The sequence below is a fragment of the Terrapene carolina genome, unplaced genomic scaffold, assembly GCF_002925995.2.
Source record: "Terrapene carolina triunguis isolate 2854851 unplaced genomic scaffold, T_m_triunguis-2.0 Scaffold210, whole genome shotgun sequence".
NCBI classification, from domain to species: Eukaryota; Metazoa; Chordata; order Testudines; family Emydidae; genus Terrapene; species Terrapene triunguis.
Genome location: NW_020664561.1, coordinates 51,563,336 through 51,589,563, shown reverse-complemented (window position 1 = coordinate 51,589,563; position 26,228 = coordinate 51,563,336). Strand labels below are relative to the sequence as shown.

Below are 26,228 nucleotides of genomic sequence, written 5' to 3'. Positions count from 1 at the left end.
GCTCTTTTGAAAATCTGTCCAGAAGTGTCACACTGGGAGCTGTTAGGTGCTGAGCCCCTTTGAACATCTGGCCCCGGTTGTGGGCGCTGAGCACTTGAAAATATCCTTCCTGATCTTATTTGAAAATCTCCCCATAATTGTAAGGCTATGAAGTGAGGCAAGAAGTGCAATGAGGAGCAATGAACAAATTTCTGAATGTTTGTTATGTTGAATGAAGCAAAGTAATATAACACTGGGGAAAGCTGAGAGAGAGAGCTCACAACACCCATTTTTCTAACCACATATCTGTGCGGAGAAAAGAGAAGTTGCAAGTATAGTGTGCTTCTCTAAATAAGATACATTGTCCCTAGTGAAGGCACCTGAGCTTGTTCCTTTTACTACCACACGAGGTTATAGTGGATATAATGCTGGCTGTGAAAAGATGGCCGGTCTACTCAGAAGTGCTGAAGTTTGTCATTGTCTGATTTTGTTTACACTCAGTTCTCTCATCTGCCTACATAAGGCAAGAATGAGATTTCTTTAAAACATTGTTCTGTAAGTTGGAATTCATTGTTCACCATCTTTCCCTGTATTTATTAGATTACTTCTTGACTCTTGATGAGCCTATGAATAACATCACCACCACCCTCGGCCAAACTGCAGAACTGCATTGTAAAGTCTCCGGCAATCCTTCTCCAACTGTGCGTTGGTTGAAAAATGATGCCCCAGTCGTTCAGGAACCCAGGAGGATATCTTTTCGTGCAACAAGCTATGGGTCTCGATTACGAATAAGAAACCTTGATACTACGGATACTGGCTACTTTCAGTGTGTTGCTACTAATGGCAGGAAGACTGTTTCCACAACCGGCGTGTTGTTTGTAAAATTTGGTAAGATTTCTCTCCCTTCAAACTTTCTGGTTAAACAATTGCTTATAAAAATTACCAAGTGAACAACTCTGGAGACAACAGTCCTGTTAGCTGAAAAGGTTACACGGACCCCCGATTACTCATTTGAAGAACTCAGCAAATAATATGTATGAATAGTTTATTTGATAACTTTTAATTTTTTTTCATAAATTATCTAGATTTTCCTCAAATTTACTGTTTTTTCAAAAATTTTCAGTGAATAATGTCTATGAATAATTCTTGGCTTTTAGATAATTCACAAATAGTTGCTTCTGAGGATGCGGTATTTGAAAGTCAGGCTATTTTGTTTGGACAAATACATAGAATTCTCACTTTTACAAAGCTCTCTGGTAATAACAGACACCTGGTATGTTTCTGTTTTCTGACAGGAGCAGACTAAATCTCATAATCAGATTTCTGGAGCAAATACTTAATATCAATTTGAAATATTATGCAACACTAATTAAAATTTGCTGATTCAGTGACCATTCCTGCCAGTGAACTCAGTTGCTAGGATATTTGCAGGAAGTGCAGAAAGCAAATACAAAAGGGGTGTGCAAACAGTCAAAGGCCCTGATCCAAAGCCTGTTGAAATCAACGGGAATCTATCCATTGAGTTCAATGGACTTGAATCAGACCTAAAGAGAATTTTTTTTTTAAAATTCAAAAGAATATTCACACGAACAAATGATGCAGTATTCATCCAGTTATAGTTTCTAGGTGTTGCAAGTGCATACAGCCCTGCATGGATACAAATTTGTATCCACAGATATAAATCTGTATCCACGGAGATGCAGGGCTCTACCGGGAACTGCAGTGGGGAAAGGAGCAGCATGTCGGGCCAGCACCCCGCACCGGCAGCTCCTTCGGCGTGGCTGTACCGCCCCCAGTCCTGCGGACTGAGGTGGGCACCAGGCTCACCGGCAGCTGTCCCTGGTCATGCTCGTATGTTCAAGCGGCTCACATGCTCCCAGACAGGAGCTGCTTCCATGCAGCGGTCTGTGTCTCCTCTTATGGGGGTGAGGGGAAGATATAAGACCTGGGGACTGAAAGGACTGTATTGAACAGTGTGCCACACAAGCATGGACTTTTGGAACAAAAAGTGTTAAATGGATTTCCTGGGGAAAGTCTAGGGAGAGGTGAAGCTATGCCCTGAAAAGGGGGCCATTGTCTGCTGATTATCTGTGATTACATGAGGCCAAGATCAAAGGCCCAAGCTGCGTAAAGGAAAGATTGAACTATTCATGGTGGTTCTGACTCTGAGAGAGTTATGAACTTGTGACCACGGGGAAAACCCCAGTTGTGGGTTTTGAAGGACTGACACCAACCAGAGTCCAAGGCTGGAGTTGGGATGACCTTCTGTAAGCTTTTTAGTATGCATGTATATTCTTTTATTATTTTTAATGTGCTTTCTCTGTAATGCTTCACCTTAAGAATAAATATGCTTTCTTAAAAAGAGCTGTGTGGTAACTTGTGACTGCTGGCAATTATAGCTATGCATAGCCTTTGGAGAGACAGCAAAGCAGAGATGCTGGCCTGTTGAGGCAGTCTGGCTTCCTGGGGCTATAACAGTGTAGACAGGGAACTCCGGTCAGGAGGGAGAGAGATGCAGGTTTTCACCCAAGAGAGGTCATGGCTGAGGATCCGGGAGCCTAGAGTGGGCTCCCTTGAGGGACCACGGAGCAGGAATAGATAGAGGTGCAGTGTCCCTAAACTGTGACATTTTGTTAGACAGCTTCTGATGTATGGTACAGTTTTGTCTTCTGCTTTTGGAAACTGAGAATCATCTGCTAAAATAAATAAACCACATTCCATGTGATATACCATTGCTTTCATCTTTTAAAAGATTTGCTAAAACTTTGTGTTAGCTATCTCTTCATAACTAATATCTGCTGTTTTTATTCTGTCGTTTCACCAGGTCCTCCGCCAACAGCAAGTCCGGGATCATCGTAAGTTGTTTCATGTCTATGATACTGTTTTATTAATTCTGGATTTGAGCAGTTAAACGTTAACTCACCATTTTATGTGATAGAAGCAGTTATACATTCTGCTTAAATTCAGATAATATATAGTAATTTAGGATAACTGTATGATCTATTCCATAGGAACATTTTTCTATTATGATACTGAGTCCTATTTCTTACACCAGACTCTTTTAATTTTCAACATTATTTTCTTTTATAAATGCTTTGGACCACATGATACGCTTAATGTTCTCACAGGAATCCCATGGACTTCAGCTGGCATAATGAGCATGGAATATGGGTAGAATATGGCCCGACTATGTGTTAGAGCCCAATCTTGCGAACACTTGCTACTGGGTGTAGTTCTTATTACCGCGAGTAGTCATACTTATTGCAGGGGTCAGCAACCTTTCGGAAGTGGTGTGCCGAGTCTTCATTTATTCACTCTAATTTAAGGTTTTGTGTGCCAGTCATACATTTTAACGTTTTTAGAAGGTCTTTCCATAAGTCTATAATATATAACTAAACTATTGTTGTATGTAAAGTAAATAAGGTTTTTAAAATGTTTAAGAAGCTTCATTTAAAATTAAATTAAAATGCAGAGCCCCCCGGACCGGTGGCCGGGACCCGGGCAGTGTGAGTGCCACTGAAAATCAGCTTGTGTGCCGTCTTCGGCACGTGTGCCGTCTTCGGCACGCGTGCCATAGGTTGCCTACCCCTGTACTAGAGGATGGTAGTAAGCACTATGCCTATTAGAAGTGTTCACTGGATGAGGTGCTTACACATGAAATGTGCACTTGGAAGTGGTGTTTCATTATGTCATAGCAACATTACATACTGGAACTTAGGGTATGTCTTCACTACCAACGTTCTAGCGCTGCCACAGCAGCATTTTAACATGCCTGTGTAGTCACGGCACCAGCGCTGGGAGAGAGTTTTCCCAGCACTGTAAAAAAACCACCCCCCACGAGGGGAGCAGCTACCAGCGCTGGGAGCGCGGCTCCCAACACTGGTGCACTTTCTATACTGCCACTTTACAGCGCCGAAACTTGCATCGCTCAGGGGTGTGTCTTTTCACACCCCTGAGCGAGAAAGTTTCGGCGCCGTAAAGTGGCAGTGTAGACCAGGGCCGGCTCTCCAGAGGGGCCGCGCCAAGCACCTGCTTGGTAAGCTGGTGCCTGGAGCCGGCCCTGGTGTAGACAAGGTGTTAAAGCCTGGCCCTGTAATTGGCTTCACATAGATGTACCCTCGTATCTGTAGGCAGCGCCATTGACTTCAGTAGTTCTCACTGGCATAAGGATCCTCCCACATGAATCCAGTTATGGGATAAAAGATGCAAGTTGCTGATCTTGTGTTATTACCCTAACTTTTTCTTTTTAAAAAGTATCTTCAACTGTTCTACAGTTCTGAAGTCAAGTTGCTGGCCCTGTATTATGTGTACAGTTTATTACCTGCATGCACAGGAGGAATAAAGCTGAAACCTGACCAGTTGTGACATTGAGGAAGCTGCATTGGTTAAAAAATAAATGTAAGAGTAACCAAAACAAATACACTAAACCACTAAATACATTTATTAGGTATGTGAAATCTTGAGGCTGGTGAATGTTCCGTGTATAAAGATGATCAGTTAACTCTGTCCGTATTGCAGAGAATAAATGTGATTGTTGCAATCTAAGGAAAACAAGCCTGTAACCGCAAAATGACATGCTATGATGCCCTCTAATGGAATATCACAAAATGTGTCTTTGTCCTTCTTTCTGAAGGTAATTTAAATAAAAGCACCTTGGTTTGTTTAGGAAGGGAGAGCTTTTTATTTCCACTTAGACTTCTTTTGTAGCTTTCTAACCTTGAGGAAAGTACTGTTAAGTGCCTGTTAAATCCCAGTACTGGGTAAGGTTGTGTTCCTCTGCAGTTCAGGAGACTTGATTAGTAACTTGCAAAGACACAACCTTCTGTACGTTTGTGTTGGGCTTCTATTGAAAAGAGGTTTTGCGGTTTGGATGAGTTAAACTGGGTGTCACTGTCTGGTGAGGAAAATGTGCAAGAAAACAGAGGTGAAGCAAAGAAAGAAGAGGAAGAAAGGCTAGCTTTTCACTCTCTTGGCCAGTCAGAATTTTAAGTGAAATATATTTGAGGACTTCTTCCAGCCTCTCTCTTTATGGCAGCTTCTTTGCGCAGCTAGCTAAGGCCCTGGTCTAATCACACTGAAATAAATGGGAGTGTTCCAACTGATTTCAGTGAGTGCTTACTGAGTTCTAAGGGACTAATCCAAAACCCATTGAAGTCTATGGAAGGACAGTCACTAACTCCAAAGTACATTAGATTGGGCACTAATTTAGGAAGTGTTTGCTCCTTAATAATAAACGATTTCATTTAATTTTCAGCACACATGACCCATTATTTTGCATGTGTACAAATACAAAAGTGTTAAAAAGAGGAAATTAAAGAGAGAGTTTATTTCCAATAGCTGTTTTTTTATCTGTGTATATTATAATTTTGTAACCAAAAAATAAACTTTAAGGAATCACACCTCATCACCCCAGAAAAGTGTAGATTGACTCTTAAAGGGGATTATGCTGTAATACACATTGTGGAAAACATGAAATATGAACAGTAAATGGAGTGTGCTTTGTTTGTAGAAAATTTGCGCTATACGGAACTTAACTATGTGTAATTATTGGGGGGGGGGTCAATCAGGGAAGATGCTTATTGAAAAGTAATGGTAAACTAGTAATCCATACTAAACTAGAATAAAAACCTCGACAAGGGGTCCTGAAGACAGTGGGCCAATTTTGCTGCCAATTACATGAGTGCAACATTTAACAGAATAACAGCAAAGTTTGGTTCCAAGAGTATTAACTTGATAACTAGGGAAAAAATAGTGTGATGGGAAAAATTAAGGAAAAATAGAGGGGTAAAGTAGACTCCAAAAATGAAATCAACATTGCTTTTCTTATTATTTTTCCTAACATGTTTTTCTAGAAAATTATTTAATATATTCAAACATGTTCCTCTCATCGCAAGCAAGCAACTAAACAAGTCTGATAAAATTTGATTTAAACCAAAATGCTAGCTCCTCATTAGGGAAGAGCCAGTTTTAAAAGTAAAAGCACAGTGCATAAGTTAAGTGCCATGTCTCTTGCTTGAATCTGTGATCCGCAGAGGTAAAGAACACAGACACTGCAAATCTCCTGTACAGGGACATGGAGCATTTTGTCCAGGAAGATAAATCTTATGGCGGCATATTTGTTTGTATAGCAACAGAAATTGTCCTGGAGTGTCTGATATTTTGGTTGACATCTTCTTCAAAGACACACAGGTTCTGGAGTCTGTCTCTTCTGTGTAACATCCTTCTCCATTGATTGCATCTGCCCTCAGATTATTAAATTGGCTCACAACCATGAGGTTCTTTTAGAAACCATTTGGATGCCCAGATGGTCATGAGTGTGAGTAATGCCTGCTTCCATCTGTGACTGGCCAGAAAACTCAGCCCGACTCAGTTTGACTCAGAACTGTGATTTGGTAGATGGTCTGTTTCCCTTTGAGTTAATGTGATACTAGGGAGTGTATTACCTTGCTAGTGGAAGTTCTTTCTTCCAGATGAGACATAGAACTGAGGTCCTGGCTGCTTGGGCCATATAGATCACATGGCAGGAATTAGTCCTGAAGTTCTGGCCAAATTCAGTTTGGGTAAATGCATTCAGCTTACCTAATATCCCCATAGAAACGGCAGTAAGATTATATTCTTGTGTAGTTAGCACATTTCACTGTATGTAGCGGTGATTGCGTCTGTGAATCAACATTTAAATTTGTAAAATATTTTGGGATCCTTCTGGACGAAGAGTGCTATATACATGAAAGGTATTAATTTGTCAACACTTTAGTCTGATCTAATTGTGTTTCTCCCCTTACCCACAATAACACAAGCTGCACTGGTAACAAAATAGATTGAGGATAGTGATGTGCTTTAGTGGACATGTTTTCCCCTGTTGTCTTTATTTATCTTCCACAAGGGCCTGGTCATTCATGTATTTCTTTTGAGAGCAATGTTAAAAAGCCACATACTCAGCACTTTTTCTTCACATAATATATAGGTTCATAACTCTGCAGTGACATGGTACCAAAAAAAGATGGCCCAGCTCTTGCATACGAATTTTAAAAAAGAGAGCTCGAAAACTCTTCTGTAAAAGATGGCAGCAGTAATAGATGTCCTGACAATTCATGCATGCTTTACATTGTTATTCTCTCTGCTTGCATGAACAAATTGCATTTTCACTACAGCTACTGCCAAATGCCTGTAATCATTCATTAAGTTAAAAAGTAAATAAATAAAAGAAACCCCAACAAGAACATACCACTGCAGGTTATAAGCAAACCAAGAAACCATGGTACTTCTGTGCTACGGCACTGGCAGTCCTTTCTTTCACGTTGTCTCTTATTTTAACACAGAGTTTAATGCTCTTCTTATTTGTGATGTTCTAAGGATACTGTAGCTGCATGTTGTAGCTATCTACTGTGTATACCCTGGTTTGCAAAAGAAACTTGTATTTCAAAGAGTTTAAAATGAAGGTCCCTTCTTTATAAATCAAGTATTATTTTAGCATTTACATAGTATCTTTCATTTTGAATGAAGGTACTTTGCAAATGATATACATGCAGCCACTGAAATGCAGCCACCTCTTGTGCTGGAGGCAAGAAATTCTGTCTACACAACACTGGATGTAGAAATGCCTACTCAAAATAAAATTAAAAAGTGCCAAAGGATAGTTGAGATACAAACAGAGCAGACAGGAAATTGGTTGTTAAAGACCCCTTTTAAATGCCTACATATGGCAAACTGCATGGACTTGATCTTTCTATGAACGGTGAAAGGGCTAGTCAGCCCTATCCTACTTTCAACCTGTGGTACCAAAGAATCTAATTACTTTTAAGCCGGAGCGTTCTTCCAGTGATGTCAATGAATAAACTGCCACTAGTTTAAAGGGAAGTATGAGCTGGTCCCCTGGTGTTTAGAGCAGGGGTTCTCAACCTTTTTCTTTCTGAGGCCCCCCCCCCCCCAACATGCTATAAAAACACCATGGCCCACCTGTGCGACAACAATTGTTTTTCTGTGTATAAAAGCCAGGGCAAGGATTAGGGGGTGGTAAGAAGGGCAATTGCCCAGGGCCCCACACCACAAGGGATCCCACGAAGCTAAATTGCTCAGGCTTCGGCTTCATCCTCGGGTGGCAGGGCTCAGGCCCCTGGGCTTCAGCCCCATGTGATGGGTCTTTCGGCAAGTCTAATGCTGGCCCTGCTTGGTGGACCCCCTGAAACCTGCTCGCGGCCCCCCAGGGGGCCCGGACCTCTGGTTGAGAGCCACTGGTTTAGAGAACTAAGCATCCATTCTGACTTCTACTGGAAAAATTGTTCATGCATACCAACTTTCATACAGTTCTTTTTCTACTGAGTTAATGAAGAATATAATATAAAACCATACAGATTAATTCTTTTTAGGGCTGCCGATTAATTGCAGTTAACTCATGCGATTAACTCAAAAAAAAATTAATCACGATTAATCGCAGGTTTAATTGCACTGTTAAACAATAGAATACCAATTGACATTTATTAAATATTTTTGGATGTTTTTCTACATTTTCAAATACGTTGATTTAAATGACAATATACAATACAAAGTGTATACTGTTCACTTTATATTATTTTTTTATTACAAATATTTGCACTGTAAAAATGATAAACCAAAGAAACAGCATTTTTCAATTCATCTCATACAAGTACTGTAGTGCAATCTCTTTATTGTGAAAGTGCAACTTACAAATGTAGATTTTTTTTTTTGTTACATAACTGCACTCAAAAACAAAACAGTGCAAATCTTTAGAGCCTACAAGGCCACTCAGTCCTACTTCTCATTCAGCCAATCGCTAAGAGATAATGCTGCCCACTTCTTATTTACAATGTCACCAGAAAATGAGAACAGGTGTTCGCATGGGACTTTTGTAGCCATCATTGCAAGATATTTACATGCCAGATATGCTAAACATTCGTATGACCCTTCATGCTTTGGCCACCATTCCGGAGTACATGTTTCCATGCTGATGACGTTTGTTTAAAAAAATAATACATTAATTAAATTTGTGACTGAACTCCTTGGTGGCGAATTGTATGTCCCCGGTTCATTCTGCCATATATTTCATGTTATATTTGTCTCGGGTGATGACTCAGCAGATGTTGCTTATTTTAAGAACACTTTTGCTGCAGATTTGACAAAACACAAAGAAGGTACCAATGTGAGATTTCTAAAGATAGCTACAGCACTTGACCCAAGGTTTAAGAATCTGAAGTGCCTTCCAAAATCTGAGAGGGACGAGGTCTGGAGCATGCTTTCAGAAGTCTTAAAAGAGCAACACTCCGATGCGGAAACTACAGAACCCGAACCACCAAAACAGAAAATCAACCTTGAGCTGGTGGCATCTGACTCTGATGATGAAAATGAACATGCATTGGTCCGCACTGCTTTGGATTGTTATCGAGCAGAACCCGTCATCAGCATGGACACATGTCTTCTGGAATGGTGGTTGAAGCATGAAGGGACATATGAATCTTTAGTGCATCTGGAATGTAAATATCTTGCGATGCCAGCTACAACAGTGCCATGCGAACACCAGTTGTCACTTTCAGATGACATTATGAACAAGAAGCAGGCAGCATTATCTCCTGCTGTAAACAAACTTGTTTGTCTGAGCTATTGGCTGAACAAGAAGTAGGACTGAGTGGACTTATAGGTTCTTAAGTTCTATATTTTATTTTTGAATGCAGTTATTTTTGTGTATATAATTCTACATTTGTAAGTTCAACTTTCATGATTAACAGATTGCACTACAGTACTTGTATTATGTGAATTGAAAAATACAATTTATTTTATCTTTTTTACAGTGCAAATATTTGTAATAAAAATAAATATAAAGTGAGCACTGTGCACTTTGTGTTCTGTTTTATAATTGAAATCAATATATTTGAAAATGTAGAAAACATCCACAAATATTTAAATAAATGGTATTCTATTATTGTTTAACAGTGCGATTAATCGCTATTAATTTTTTTAATTGCTTGAGAGCCCTAATTTTTTTCTACTTACCATTTGTTCTGTTTCTCACATTTTCTTTTTTTAACTGAAAAGCTTGAGAGATTAGATTTGGTGGGGAAAGGAGCAGGGCCTATGGGACAACATGAGAGAGACTGACAACTGTGTGCGCGCATGTGCAATCTAGAAGAGCTTCATTCTATTTTATCCCATGCTCGTCCCCCCAGGGCTGGCTTTAGCAGGTGCAGGGCCCCACGCCAGGACACGAATTGTCTCGCACCCCCTACCCTGCCCCAACTGCGCCCCGGCCCCGCCCCCTCCCTGCCCCATTGGATCCCTCCCCATATCCCCTCCCCGGCCCCGCCCCCTCCCTGCCCCATTGGATCCCTCCCCAAATCCCCGCCCTGGCCCCGCCCCCTCACTGCCCCATTGGATCCCTCCCCAAATCCCCGCCCTGGCCCCGCGTCTTCCCCAAGCATGGCGCATTCCTCCTCCTCACCCCTATCTCCCAGACTTGCGCTGATCAGCTGTATGGTGGCGCAAGCGCTGGAGGGAGGGGGGAGAAGCAGGACACGGCTTTTTTTTTTTTTTTCCCCCGCTCCGCCGGCAGCCCCGGACATTGCGGGGCCCTCTTAGGCGCGGGGCCCCATTCCAGGGAATCGGCCGAATCGGCTTAAAGCCGGCCCTGCGTCCCCCAATATCAGAGTAACTAAGCCACCATTGCTGTCACTGTTCCTGGGGAAGTGTCTTAAAGTCAGTTGGAATTAGGAGCATTCAGCACCTCCTGCTCCAGCACACTCAAGGCTATATCCTAAAAGAGCCTAAAACCTGCTAATTGCACGGAGCTGCTGTGTCTCACATTTGTTTTTGGGACAGACACATTTGGATAAATCCTCAGCCAAGTAAAGAGGCTCTAAGCCACAATTCTGCTCCCGGGATTGTGGGTGTAAGTATGCTTTACAGAAATGCATTATTACAACACTTCTTGAAATTTCTCTTAGTTTCCATGGCCTATTCAGTGGTCTGTTCCTTTAAGCACCTTTGAACTTTGCCCCTCACTTAATCTTTGAGCTGTTTGGCTGCTGCTGTGATAGAGTAGCAGACAGGGAAGAGACAGAACAGCTCAGTACAGCAGCAGACTTTGGAGACATGGCACAGCAGATTCCAGGAGATAAGAGGATTTAATATTTAAAAAAAAAAAAAAAAAAGATACTTCAGCCTTGGAAAGTAGTTGACTCCCCAGCCACCTCCCTTGTCAGGTGATTTTGCCCCCTGTTGTCACCTCTCATGGTTTCCAGTAGTTGGAGTGATCCTTTTACACTGGTTCTGATTATGTATTTTCTCACTCCAGGAAAAATTAGGAAGGCAATAGAGATGTAACACATTTACGCTGGTGTAACTAAGAGCAGATCTACCCCAGTGGAGTTTCATGGGTGTAAAACTGATGTGAGAGGAGAATCAGGCCCATTGTAACGAGCCCTTTCTCCTAGTACTCATGCTTCTGTTTCAACCTCTGTCATTTCAAGAGTGTAAATTGGCTCGGGACAGGAACTCCATTTTCAAACCAACAGATTCTGTGCAGAATGAAATTCAGTCAGGAACTAATGGTGCTGAGAATTTCAGCATGGAAAAAAAAACATTTTTCATTTAAAATCAGATCAAATTTTAAAACCAATTAAGATGAAACATGCATGCATGTAGCTGATTGTGATGAGGTTCATTTTAAGGAAGCTTAAAAAACACTGTATATATTTTGTGCAGAAGCTCTGCAAACTGTACAAAAATCACAGACTGCCTATTCCTTGGAAACTTTTTCTACAGTTGCATGCCAAGCACAGCTAAAGAAAGGCCTGTTATCCTGCCATGGCTGCACATTTTAACTTTCCAATGTGGAATTTTGATTTCATCATCCTGCAATCATTGCATTAATGATGTGGCACCACTTCCACATATTTTGTAGGTGTAGGTGGCACACGGTTTTATATTTTGAAGAAGAAAACAGTCCAGTTTATCTGTATTATTAACCAACTCTTGGAACTGCAATGCACTGAAAAGACACAAGGGCACCTCCAAAAATTAAGTCAAGTATGTATATCATGCATGGGACACCTTCTTGTATCAGCTTAGCTATTGAGAGGTTCTCCTATCCTTAATACATAGCATAAGGTTCCACATTAGCTAAACAAGTATTGTTTTTTAAATTTAACTGCCTTGGAGAAAAATAGACATGGACTGTAATTAAAGGAGGAATTGGGTCTTAATTTCCAACTTGTTTTGTGAACCCCAGAAATAGTTTGCAAAACCACAAACTCCATAGGGTCTCCCCATCCCTATTTTCTAATGATTAGTGTTTCTTTAGTTAAACATATCTGCAGTATCTTTGCTTTTACACAGTGGCTCTCTGTGGTTGGATGTCAGCATGGTTTTCTTCAACAAAAAATGCATAACCACTGGCTGGCATCCAGGTGGGGCTCGGCCAACTATGTACTTGATCATGCATTTCAAAGAGAAGCAGAGAGAATCATCTGTGTTGACTACAGAAGCTACTCTTTAAAGAAGAAAGAACACTGATAAAGAATCAAACTTCAATCATGTGCAAGAGGCAACAGATTAGCTTCAACTGACATCCTCATTCTGATGTTCGTCAGGCTCCCCAAAACTAGTACTTCGAAAACATCTGCCATTAGTGCCCCTCTTCACTTGGGCAGTGGATCAAGTGACATCGCACAGATCATCAGCTGATGAGGATTATCCAATTCAAGACATACAAAATACAGTAACTCTTCATTTAAAGTCGTCCCGGTTAACGTTGTTTCGTTGTTACGTTGCTGATCAATTAGGAAACATGCTTGTTTAAAGTTGTGCAATGCTCCCTTCTAATGCCGTTTGGCAGCTGCCTGCTTTGTCCACTGGTTGCAGGAAGAGCAGCCCGTTGCAGCTAGCTGTTGGGGGCTGGGTGGACCGGCAGCCCCCCTATCAGCTCCCCCTATCAGCTCCCCCTCCCCTAAGTTCCCTGTGCAGCAGCTGCCCAGCAGGCTAGCAGTTGCAGCTGTCCTTCCCCTCACTGCCATGTGCTGCTCCTGCCCTCTGCCTTGGAGCTGCTCCCCGAGACTCCTGCTTGCTGTGCGGCGGGGAGGGGGACTAATGTCAGGGTGTCCCCCTCCCCCTGCTCCTGCACCCCATTTACCCCATCTTCCATAGAGCAGGGGGGACACACGACAGGTCTCGGGACAGAGGGAGCTTGCTGGTAGCAGCAGCTGCGGTCTCAGCAAGCTGATCTAATTAACAGGCAGTGTACTTAAAGGGGAAATGCGCATCTCTTTCTCACACACACACGTGTGTCTCTGTCTGCGATGCTGTCTCCCCTCCATCCACTCCTGCTGCCTTGTAGACTGTGAGAGTTAACCCTTGAGGGCTCAGCCAATTGCTAGTTCATCATTTAGCAGTAAGGCATTGCCTGGAAAATATCCCACCCTCTGACTCCTCCACCTCAACCAAGCTTCACAATCATCATCACTGTGTACCAGTATTAAATTGTTTGTTTAAATTGTTATACTGTGTGTAATATAGTCTTCTGTCTGGTGAAAAAAAATTCCCTGGAACCTAACCACCTCATTTACATTAATTCTTATGGGGAAATTGGATTCACTTAACATCGTTTCGCTTAAAGTCGCATTTTTCAGGAACATACAATAACTCCTCACTTAACGTTGTAGTTATTATTGCTGAAAATGTATCAATAGTCACTGTTTCTCAGTGACAGTGGAGACTTGAATGGGGACTGAAGCCAGATCTTTTACAGCCTTAATGCACTGTGGTATAGTAGCCTGAATGTAAGACATGGGATCTCAGCTACAAGTGGAAAGTGGAATATTCTTGGCAGAGGCCAATAAAATATATTTATGCAATAAAATAAAGTGGTGTGAAAATGAAGACCTGAATGCCCGATGCTGAGAGAAGTCATGTTCTATTCTAATACATTACTTCATCTTAGTAAAAATAATACTCCCACAGCCCTGCCAATGTATGGGCGATCCAGTGTTACCTGCTGTGAGGGTCCTAGGGCTGGTCCACACTGGGGCGGGGGATCGATATAGGAAATGCAACTTCAGCTACGAGAATAGCGTAGCTGAAGTCGACGTTTCCTATATCGAACTAAAAGTACCTACTTCGGGTCCACGCGGCGCAGGCAGGCTCCCCTGTCGACAGCGCTTCCTCCTCTCGGCGAGCAGGAGTTCCGCAGTCGACGGGGGAGCGCTTCTGGGATCGATCTATCGCGTCCAGATGAGACGCGATAAATCGATCCCAGAAGATCGATCTCTACCCGCCGAATTAGGCGGGTAGTGTGGACCAGCCCCTAGTCACATAAATGAAACTTTCCCAGGGGATAGTTGAACTCACACGCTTGGGAATGTGTTTGCGCTGGTGCACATTTCTTTGTTATGCCACTTCCTCCCCTTTCCTGTTGGTTTGTTCTTCTAATTCCACATGAAATTCCTTCTCCAGCACTCCTTCCCCTCCACCACCCAGTATGCACAGTAGTGTAATAGCCTATGCTTCCGCTATGTGCATTTTGGATAGAGGCATGTCCTTTGGCCTTTCTGAGCAAACTACAGTATATGAAAATCCCCCAGTAGGTATAATACAGTACCGAGGAAAGCATTCTTTGGTATTATAATAAGTGCATTCTTATTGTGTTTCATGGCACCTGTAACCATACATCTCCATTGGTTTTAGTGCAGTGGTTCTCAAACTTTTGTACTGCTGACCCCTTTCACATAGCAAGCCTCTGACTGTGACCCCCCCCCCATATAAATTAAAAACACCTTTTTATATATTTAACACCATTATAAATGCTGGATGCTAAGCGGGGTTTGGGGTGGAGGCTGACAGCTCATGACCCCCCATATAATAACCTTGCGACCATCTGAGGGGTCCTGACCCCCAGTTTGAGAACCCCTGTTTTAGTGGGAGTCACGCTGCTAAAACCCAGCAGATCCCTTTCAAAACATGGGGGTATTTTCGGTGTAAATTGTGCCCATAATTCAGAGAAAATTCTTTGCTACAACCATCAAATGTTTTCATTTGGAGTCTGTCATGAGGTGCTCTACTCTCCACAGGGTGTGCCTCTTTCTTGCGATCAGCTCCACCCAGTTCAGAGCCCCCTTTCTTCTCTGCCACCATTGCAGTTCTCCTTCTGCCCACAGAGTCACACTGTGATTTGTCTTCCAGGAGTGTCTTTGAAAGTCTCTCTCCACTAGCAGCATCAAGCAGTCCTTAAACCCGCTGCCCGGACTATGTCACTCCCATAGTGACTCAGGCAGTTGTCCCATTCACTGCCCTATGCCACAGCACTCTGTAGTGGATAGTAGGGGAACCCCGGCCTGCCCTCTACTCTGAGATCCAGTCCAGGGCCCTGTAGTGAGCAGTTCAGGTCTGTAGCTACATCTACCTTATTGTTCTCTCCCCTGGAGTACTTCCTGCCATGCTTCTCTAAGCTTTTCTTTCTCTAGCCTTCCTAGTCACACCCCTCTCTGTCTCTCTCTCTTAGGCCTGCTAGGTAAACTCTTTTTCAGGGATTCCTTTCCCCCACTTCCTTCTCCCTTACCTTGGGGAGAGAGACGGCAGACTTCCTCCCGGTAGCCTACTTACTGTTGCCAGCCTCTTAGCTTTATGGAATCCCTGCCTGTTCCCTCATAGGTGAGCTTCCTTTTAATTAGTCTCCTCACAGCCTAAATCTCCCCCGTTCTCAGCTTAAATGACTGATTGGGTCTGCCTGGCCTAATTCAACTTTCTCAGGTCCGGTGTGGGGAATGCATCCCATCACAGGATCATAATGTGTTCATATTTAATGCACTGGGTTGAATTCTGCTCTCAGTGACACTAATACAAATCCAGAGAAACTCCACTGAAGCGTGGCTATGAGCAAAATGGGGCCACAGAATGTTTTTCATATTTGGAAGGGAGACGTGATAAATATTTTCACATCTTTTTGATCTGAAATGTTCCAGTGGTAATTCCCCCTGTTGTGCAAATGAGAAGCCCTCCTGTCTTGGTGCAGCCGTTCTTGAGAGAAAGGGTACAAGAGAGAGAGGTGTATTATTTGAAGATGAATTAACCAGCTTCATGTAAATGAAAGTGGGAGTAAGGAGAGGAGGATAAATTACTGTCAGGCTTTGATGCAGGATCCCAAATTTCCTCAAGAAATGTGGAAATAGGAACTGTACTAGTTTCCACCCCACCCCAAGTACCCACATTTAACACCACATTTAACACCATCTATAGAGAAAAGTGTTTCTCATAAAAGCTACCTTCTTGGAGTCCTGTACCCTGTATTGGAAGAGGAGTTGCATGTTTATTTCTATTACTTTCTCGGCAAACTCAGTTGCATCTTCAGCAACTGCTGATGTAAATGTACCGTCACGCACACATCACAGTGAGGTGCTGTGAGATGGATACTAGGAAAATTGGCTGTAATTATTTCATCTTTATTATGAAGCTGACCCATTAGTTCAAAAATGACACTGCTGCCTGCCCACCAGGCCTTTTCCAAGCCATCAGATACATCGCGGAGAAAACAGACACAGACAGTAAAGAGCATGGCCAGATTTGAGAGGGTATTCAGGAACTATCCAGGTTTATTTGTGCAAATGGCAAGCTGCACCTGTTTTCCTTCTGGTCTCTCTGAGTGCACCACCTCAGGGGTTAGACTTCTTCAGGATGGAAGAATCGGGGGGAGGGCTAGAGCCTCTGCAATGGAAATATTGGGGGGGGGTGGATCTGTGTTTTGACACCCTCAATGTCCCATGGAGGCAAGAGCGGGACCCAGCTATGTTTCACTCCTGGGGTGGGGTGGGGAGGCAGAGATAAGAGTGTGACTGGAGGAGGGGCTGGAGCAGCCACTGCAATGCATGAGATCAGGCCAGCCACCAGGAAGCAGGGAGGACTCCCTGGCCCTGCCTAATCCAGCCTCACAGCCACCATGGGTCCTGGTGAAGACACCTGGCCCGGGGGAGGGACAGGAGCACTTTAGACAGCTGCCAGGGTGTGGGACAGGACATGACAGTGTCACCTGGAGGGGGTGGTGGCAGGTGGGCTTTGACACATAGAATGCCAGCTACAGGAGGATGGGAGGGAAGCAGTGGGCACCAGCCACCAAGGAACTGCCATAGGAAAGTCAGTAGGAACTGCTAGGACCTCCCTTCCCAGCTTAGAGCCAGCTGCCTGGCTGCCCTGGCTATACCACCTGCTTATCACCCTCCGACTTTTTTGACTGTGTAAGAAAACGTTTGACTGTAAGGAAACACATTTATTTAGCTTCTATCTCTACCAGTTGCCACATTGGAAGCATATTACAATGTTTGCAGGTCAATGCAGATGTTATCTCTGGGGAATATAGTAGTGGAGGGTTCTTAGGGATATGGGGAGGGAAAGGAAATAACGTGCTAAGCAATTTGTGGTGTCTCCTTCCTGGATAACGTTGGTGTTCTCACCTAATGAACACAGTGACAAGTATAGCTAAGTGGGCCAAAGGGCTGGCTTGTTGAAATTGACAATCAGTCATTTTTATATGAGTTTTCATATAATAAACTTTAAGCTTGTCCGATGAGGGCAACCATGTTTGAGTCTTGGATGCTCTCACCCTCTGCCCGGGGAAGGCTCTTTCATAACCTCTAGGATCTGGTTACACAGTGCTCTTACAGCTGAGAAGAAGGTTACCTGCCATTCCAACAACACAAAAAAACGCAGTGATCCTGATTGTGGATCAGGCACAAGGGATAACAGAAGAACAAAGAGGTGGTTGAAAGTCACCAAAGCTAATTAATTTCTTAAGTCACGCCCTTGAAGTGACGTTTAGCTGTGGCATTGTCATTTGTGAGGATTAATATATTAATGGAAGTCTTTGCTTAAAAGCCTAGAGCACTCTGAAATTGCAACAAAATGTGATAGGTAAAGGGGTAACAGTGGGACAAATTCTGATGTCCTTACTAATTTTGAACTCCTCCTTTACTCAGGAATAAAATACTGATTGAAATACTGTGTGGGCTGGGTCAGGGATCCTTCATAAACAGCTCCTCTCTTGCTATTTTCACTTCCTGTCATGATGAATGCAAGAGCAATCAGAAATGTGTTTGGGTCCCCTGCAGTCATAGGACATGGATCCAAAATCTCCTGCCTTAATCATTCGCTATATAAATATAGATGTTCTTGCTGTTCTGAATGATCATGGGGTGACAGAAGGGGTCTCTTCTACCTTCAGTGGGGCAGTTAACTCCCTTAGCCTCAACAGGATTTTCACATACATTTCTACAGGAGAACAGATCCCTTAATTATTGAGAGAGAATCATTGCAGATCCAACTACAATGAAACTGTTTCTTCCATGAAGACCACTGGACTACAAAAATGCACGGCCTCTTCATGAGAATGAGCGTTATACAAGGCTCATTCTTTCGGCACATAGTGCCATTGGCAGATGCTGTATAGTTAGCTAATATCAGTGAGTGTTACAATAGAGTCTTGCAATGCATTGGCAGATCCTGTAGAGTTAGCTAATATCAGTGAGTGTTATAATAGAGAGTCTTGCAATGAAAGTGCTGTAAAACCTAATATGAAGCTGAAAAGAACAATTCTCAGTTTGAGCTAACAATGCCTCTCATTGTTGTAAAGAAGTATAAGTCATGTGGCCCCCAACTTAAAAGTTTCCCCTGTGCTTCTGCAGTCTTCAGGATAGCCAGTGGTTTCAATCCTGGAGAATGTGTTTATTCAGTCTAGTAAAAACATTAAAAAAGGGGATAAATCTCCACTGACCTGAAATGCTTTTCATTACTGCTATAAACTATAAAACATTTAGAAAGGAGTTTAAGAGTAAAGATAATATAGTTTGCATAGCCAGAGTGTATGACCTTGAGTGGTAGTAACAGAGCTCAGTTGCAACTTGTAGTACTTCATCGCAAAATCATTAAGAGGAAGGGGGAAGATTATAAGGTGTTACATTGATTCTGATAATTAAAAACATGCATGATGCTAGAGGCTTGGCCACTGAAAGTAGTAAAATTGTGTAAGTTCAAATACTGTAAAAGGGGTTAATCATTGATTTCAGAATGTGGCAAGTTTATTGATCTTGTTAACAGCAAAAAATGTGTGTGGTTACCTCTTTTGGAAAGAAAAACAGCTATCTGACCTGTTACTAGTTGGATGCTGTTATTGATGGCTTGAGCCAACAAGGACCCATGCTAATCAAAAATGAATTGAAACTGTTACTCCATTCCGTTTCCTGCCAGAGTCCTTGCATTGGTAAATTACTTAAATCAGCACAAGCCATCTTTCAAGACCAAACTTTGTGTTCTTGTGCTACAGTTCTGTCCAGTACCTAGTGGCAAGGATAAAAATGCTTAGCCTTTAATCTGTAGCAACATTATTAAGACTAAGGGCTAGAACTTAGATTCATAGATTTTAAAGGCCTGATAGGATCATTGTGATCATCTAGTCTGAGCACCTCAATAACACAGGCTGTAGGACTTCCTTGAATTACTTCCTGCGTCAAGTCCAATGTCTGTTGTTGAACCTAGAGCATATCTTTTTAGAAAAACATCCACTCACCGCAAGTCTTAGTAATTTGTTCCAATGGTTAACTACCCTCACTGTTAAAATTTGCAACTTATTTCTAGCCTGAATTTGTCTAGCTTCAACTTCTAGCCATTGTGTTTTGTTTGCTAGATTGAAGAACCCTCTATTATCAAATTTTTGTTCCCCTTGTAGATATTTATAGACTGTGATCAAATCACCCCTTAACCTTCTCTTCGGTAAGCTAAACAGATTGAGAATTTCACTATGGGCATGTCTGCACTGCAGCAGGGAGTGAGCTTCTCAGTTCAGGCAGGCAGATACATGCTAGCACACTAAAAATAGCAGAGTAGCCACAGGTAGTACAGAGATAATATAACTTCCCTACTCCTACCTGAAATACCCCAGTTAAACATCCAAGGATTGCATTAGCCCTTTCGGACACAACATCGCACTGAGAGCTTATGTTCAGCTGATTATCCACCATGACCTCCAAGTCTCTTTCATAGTCACTGCATCCCAGGATAAAGTTCCCCATCTTGTTTGTGTGGCCTGCATTCTTTGTTCCTAGATGTATGACCTTACACTTATTAGCCACGCTGCAACAGATACTGTTCAATTTGCTTATCAGTGACCTGTCTTCCTCATTATTTACCACTTCCCCCAATCTTTGTGTTATCTGAAAACTTTATCAGTAATGATTTTGTTTTGTTCCAGGTCACTGACAAAAATATTAAATAACATAGGGCCAAGAACAGATCACTACAAGAAACACACCTACTCGATGATCATTCCCCATTTACAATTACATTTTGAGACCTATCAGTTAGCCAGTTTTTCATTCATTTTATTTGTGCCATGTTGATTTGTATCATCCTAGCTGCTTAATCAAAATTTTTTGTGGGACCAAGTCAAATGCCCTACAGAAGTTGAGTACTTTACATCAATGCTGTTATCTTTACCAACTAAACTTGTAATCTCATAAAAAAAAAATATCAAGTTAGTTTGAAAAAATCTATTTTCCTCACATTTGAAATTTTGGTTTGGGCAATGAGTCTTGTTAAAGGCTGCCACTGTGGTTCAAATTCTAATGTCTGTTGTACCAGTATAAATCAAGAGTACCGCCTTTGACTTGGGTAGAGTTGCTCCATATTTGCAACCATATGAATGATATAAGAATCTGCTCCTCCATCCCTGACCTATAATGAACCTTTGTGAGAATAATAAGCAATAGTAGTTGTTGCCTGATCTATTGATTGTGAATGAATTATATTAATTATTTAAGAATTCCCAATTAACACTGAGGTTTGGTAGGTTCTAGTCCTGAGATCAGGCCCAGTGTTGCTAGAATTTACTGTTAAGTTGGGAACCCCGATGTGCATGGTTGCAACGCACTCACTTAGGGAAACCCTGCTGTATTTGTAATAGTTTTATTAACAGTCAGCAAAGTTACAAACATTCCAACCCAGCAAGGTAGAAATAATACAGAATATGCATTTGAGCATCCATAGACTCACACACCATCCCTTGCTAAATAACTTGAAGTGTTAGTTATCAACTTCCTTGTCATCATCGTCAATGGGCATCATCCTGGCATATCCCAAGAGCTGCATCTCTCAAGGCACACAGGCCAGGATACAACTTTTATAATGTGTTATACTACAGCCGCTATGCCTAATGCATATTCAGTAAGCCTTTCATCCCCTTTTCTTTATTTGTATTTCTTCACCTTACTAATATTGGGGTATCTTCTCCCATAGTTTACATCCATTTACCTCAAGCTTATTAGCATATACATCAGTCAGTTACCAGGCTATTCCTGTGGTCAGACATCTGCTGTTCCTAACTTTAAAACATCTCAGGCTGGTATAAACTAGCGTCCGGTGGTTGTCTGTCAGGAGTTTAGTCATTACAGCATTCTGTCTGGTAATGTTTTATGATCTAGAGTTACTCCAGGTTATCTGCTTATGCTAAAGCTTTTGCCATGATTGCTTTAGCTAAGCTATTATCTTACAGGCTGTGAGGCTTGTAGGCTCATTGTATTACTGCCTTAACTTATGCCTATGCCTGGCCCATAGGCTACATGGTCATGCCAAAATCAAGCCTCACAGTTGGCTAACAGGAGCAAAGGTATATAAATATCAGTGTTTCCTTTGATTTGCATCTCAAACATAGTAAGCATAAATTGCTCTGCTGTCTTGATAGTATATATGTATTCCTTTTAAAATAATATTTGGCTTAATCCTCATTTAATATTTTAGACATTTGTAAAATACATGTTTTCTATTACCAGGTCATGGTAAGAGTCAACATTGATGTGAACCAGCTCTCCACCTAGCTGTAGATAGAAACCAGCTTTTAGATTTGATAACGTGCAACTGCAAAAGTATGCCAACAGACTTTATCGAAATAAGATTTTTAAAGAACAATTTCTTGGAAGCAGCTTTTAACTTTAATAATAATTTTCCAGTGAAAGGACAGATTAATAGAATGCTTAATGTGCAGATAGTCTTATCAGTAGCAAATGATTTCAGAATTATATTAGACTTTACCCTTGTCATGCAAATTGAACTAAGCAATACTTTTCTCACCATGTACTATGTGACAAATTTGACAGAGACTGCAGTACGTACCTACTGAGAAATCCTTGACATGGCGAATACTCAGGAATATACTGTGCATCAGAGCACAAGATAAATAATCATCTGTAAAATGTGCTAAAACTTTATAATAATCTTCATAGTGGCAAAATAATGGAATTGCTTCCTGTGCACAAGGTCTTAACTGTTCACTCCTTTATACTGCTGACATATTGACAAAATGAAATTAAAACAAAAATAAAATAAAACCCTACTCTAGGGGAATAAATCGTTGGGATGATGTTCTGCGGTGGTGGAAATCAGTAAGTGACATTTGTTATGTCCAGTAAAACATGAATGATTTCTTTCTGGTGCCATTAATTCATTCAAGTACTTTGTTTTTTCTTGCCTAAAGGGAAATTATATTGTGAAGAGGGGCTATAAAAATGACATTGTATTCCATGATTGCTGTAAAAATACTGTTGCTGTCTTCTCTTTTTGCTCAGTTATAGCTAATTAAGTTCATAATATCTGTCAGTCTTGAAAAATTAAGTCGGGTTCCTTCTCCTTCATTTTACCCCAACCATCAATAAAGATTTTACAATTGGAACTTATTTGGACAAGTCAGAAACAGGATCTAACTTGCTTTCTAATAGCAATACTGATTCTTTTGTGCTAACAGGAGTAAAAAAAGCAGGAAATGTTTGTTTGTTTTTTTTGTCTGATATAAACAAGTGTTATGCTGAATACTATAAATTCAGGGAGCAGAAAAATGCCACTTTTTACATGGTTACTTTTCAAATCATTACCATACTTTCAGAATTAAAGACTACATGTCTTCTCAGGGATCACTGAAATATGAAACTTGGATTTCAATGTAGTTGCTTTATACTGGTCCATGCATTCTAAGTAGTGCAACATAGTGCTTTTAAAGAAAACAAATACGTTCTTCTTGCCCTAATCAATTACCAGTAGTGAGTGGATAGACAAGTCTTAATTTTCACTGACACATGTTTTTACAGATGTTTGTTGCTTTAAGAATGAGTTTCTTATCTAGAGAGCAATCTTTTTCACAAGTCATTCTACCTCGATTTAATAGCGCTCATGAGATCCTCAGAGTAGACTGCTTATTCCCAAATGAGTAGCCTCTATTTATATGTGTCTATCAGCAGCAGAATTTATGGAAGATACACAAGTTATGTGAACTTTAAATGTTTTCACAGTTGTTAAACTAGTCCAACTATTTCAACAACAATCACTGCTTAGAACAGTTTTGGACTCACCAGCTGCCCAGTTGAAGTTTGAAAAGTCTGGGTGTAAACCAAGCAAATCCCAGATTGCTTGTCAACTGCAAAAAACACATTCTCGTCTTGACATTTCCTACTGAGGACACTATTTAGAAGATATTTTCTGTTTGAATTATTCAAACCATCCTCTTCCATGCCCGCTGTCCACCCATTGCCATGGTTTTGCAATGAGTACAGGGGGGAAAAAGCCTTATTGGCAAAAAACACAGTATGGTACTGGCAGACTCAGAAAGAGGAAATTTCTACAAAACTATGCCACCACCATGAGGAGGCAAGAAGATCCTACCACAGAGGCAGCAAGGTCATGGCTTATGGAACTTTTCTGGCTCATAAATTGCTTTATAATTCGAGGCTGCCATACTCAACCACAGAACATGGTACCTCTTGCTGCAAGGAATCATCATCATCTTACTTCACAGAGAAGGTCGCCTTCATCAGAGAGGACCTAATATGCCACCAACAGCAATAAACTGAGGGCAGGATCAAAAACACAGTGCCTTCTCTCCCATAATCCAGCACTCTCACACAAGAAGTAGATAGCCCTTATTGTTATTGATGCTTCCCTATCACCTGTGATTCTCAGTCGCCTATTCTCCCGGGGCGTTGAGTGTAGCTCATACCTGGACTCCCTATTAATGAAGATTATTTTTTGTATGACAGCAGTGCTTAGCAGTCCCAACCAAGACCCATTTTGGTAGGCACTGTACCTGCCTCAAAGAGATATGGAAGGGGAAACAGAGTCACAGAGTGGTGAAGTGAGATGACCAACGTTATACAGCAAGTCATCTGGTGAACTGGAGATAGATTCCAGGTCTCCTGACTCCCAGTCTAGTGGCCTAGCCACTTGATCAAGCTGCCTCATGGCCTGCACATGTTTTGATGAGGGGGATTTAACACCCATCCTACAACATGCAGTGGTCTGACCAATACTAAAGAAACCATTGCTCACCACTGGCTATCTTGTAAACTACTACAGAGAAGAAGCTACTAAAATAAAATAAAAAGTCTTCAGTGCTTCTTCTTAGCTTCCACCATGCAAGGTTCCTCTCAGTCAGACCTCAGGCCAAGATATGGTACAGAGACAGCATTTGTTGTTCTGGTAGATGGCCTCCTCCTCTCCGTAGACAAGGGAAATGCATCTAAATTCATCCTACTGGATCTCTTCTGTGCTTATCAAGAGCTACAGCAAATCACTCCCAAAGCCAGTAATTGTCTCATTCACAGTCACCCAGAACATTACCATTTAACTGATCATCTATTCCATGTATTTTATGTAAGCAATAATGCATGATCATTACGATGCTGTCATATTTCAGGTGCGTTGGGCCAAGCTTTACTCTTGGATACATGTGTGTGGCTCATTCTGAAGGTCGTCGGAACTGCATGCACGTATTGCAGGGCAACATTTGGCCTGTTTTGAAGAACAAGGCTGTCTTCAATATCCATAAAGTACATGCACAAAACTGTAACTTCATATGATATAGTGTTACAGAACGTATCTACATAGTCTACTGATTCAACTCATGACTTTTGCCCAGTAGGAGATGGTCTCACATTGCTCATAATAATTTTCAATCTATGAGATTGCTCTAAGTGTGGTGAGGACCAGCACAAGGTGTGTGTATAATTTAAACCTTGTGGGATCCCCCCCCCAAAACCATTCTGAAATATTAATCAATGTATTTGCTACCGTGTATTTTTACAAGTTAGTTGCTAACCACTGTATAGTGGTGCTGTTTAAAATTATGGCATTGGTGTTTTTATAAAAATGTCAATGTGCAAATTACAGAGGAAAGTATGGGAATGTGTTCTACTCGGTTGATATAGGAAACTTTGTTCTTAAACTTGTAATAAGGCTCTCTAGTAGTCATTTGAAGTCCATTTACAACTGACTTCTTAATTAGAGTTCCTCAGATGACAATCTTCATGTTGAAGGTTTAATTGTTCTAAACGTCCTTGTTGGCCACTATGCTGCAGATGTCATGTTCCATATTATGGGACTTCCGCTGTGATTGAAGAGAGTGTCATTGAAATACAATGTTAATTGGCAGGCTAATAAAATAGTGTTTATGGCTAGCTCTAAATATCTAGTGGACAGTAAAAAAACTCAGACTATAATTTCCAGCCTATTTAACTGTTCTTTAACAGCATTACAGAAGAGAGGTTGTAAGCATAGAAACAGATCTGTAGGCTGGATTCTCTAGACCGTCAACTGTGGTGCAAAGTAAACTTAAAGCTGCTGGAGATTTGGACTTGAGAATTCCCCTTGTGTAGGGGGAAATCTCTGCTGCCCAAAGCTGACTATACCACCTCCTACACACTACCTCTTTCTCCCATCCCATCCCTAGCATAAGACGGAAGTAGGGGCAGGCTGGCAGCATACCAAGGGCAGGAAAGGAGCATAATGCAGCCAAGCTCCATTGTGCCTAATCACCTGATGGTGTAAGCTCTTGTAGGCTTTATTATCTGATTAAGACAGGCAGCCAAGAATTACGAGTCTGTAACCAGCTTCTTGCAGCCTCCTCTTTCCACTCCATCCAATCACAGTTCAGACGTAGTGGAGAATTGAAGCTTGGGTATACTTTTTTTTTTTTTTTAATGTTCCAGTGAACTAAATGAAACCTAAGGACAAAAATTCCCATCTTCCATAGCAAAAGAGATGTTAGAAAGCACCACCAACCCCCAACCTTCTATGGGAAAGTTTCCATCTTACATGTGGGTTAATTATATTATTTTTAAAAATTAAGGAGTCTTGTATTCCTGACAGATTTCAAAGTAGCAGCCGTGTTAGTCTGTATCCGCAAAAAGAACAGGAGTACTTGTGGCACCTTAGAGACTAACAAATTT

The 26,228-nt window shown here is 41.5% G+C and overlaps 1 protein-coding gene across 1 annotated transcript in view; it reads left to right on the top strand.

Moving 5' to 3' along the window:
* LOC112115946 (inactive tyrosine-protein kinase transmembrane receptor ROR1) overlaps positions 1 to 26,228 on the top strand; it is a 245,421-nt gene that overhangs the window by 182,252 nt on the left and 36,941 nt on the right. Inside the window, exons 3-4 of the mRNA XM_024213179.3 lie at positions 580 to 867; positions 2,804 to 2,834. Coding sequence (XP_024068947.1) covers positions 580 to 867; positions 2,804 to 2,834 — 319 coding nt within the window. The remainder of the gene's footprint in view (positions 1 to 579; positions 868 to 2,803; positions 2,835 to 26,228) is intronic.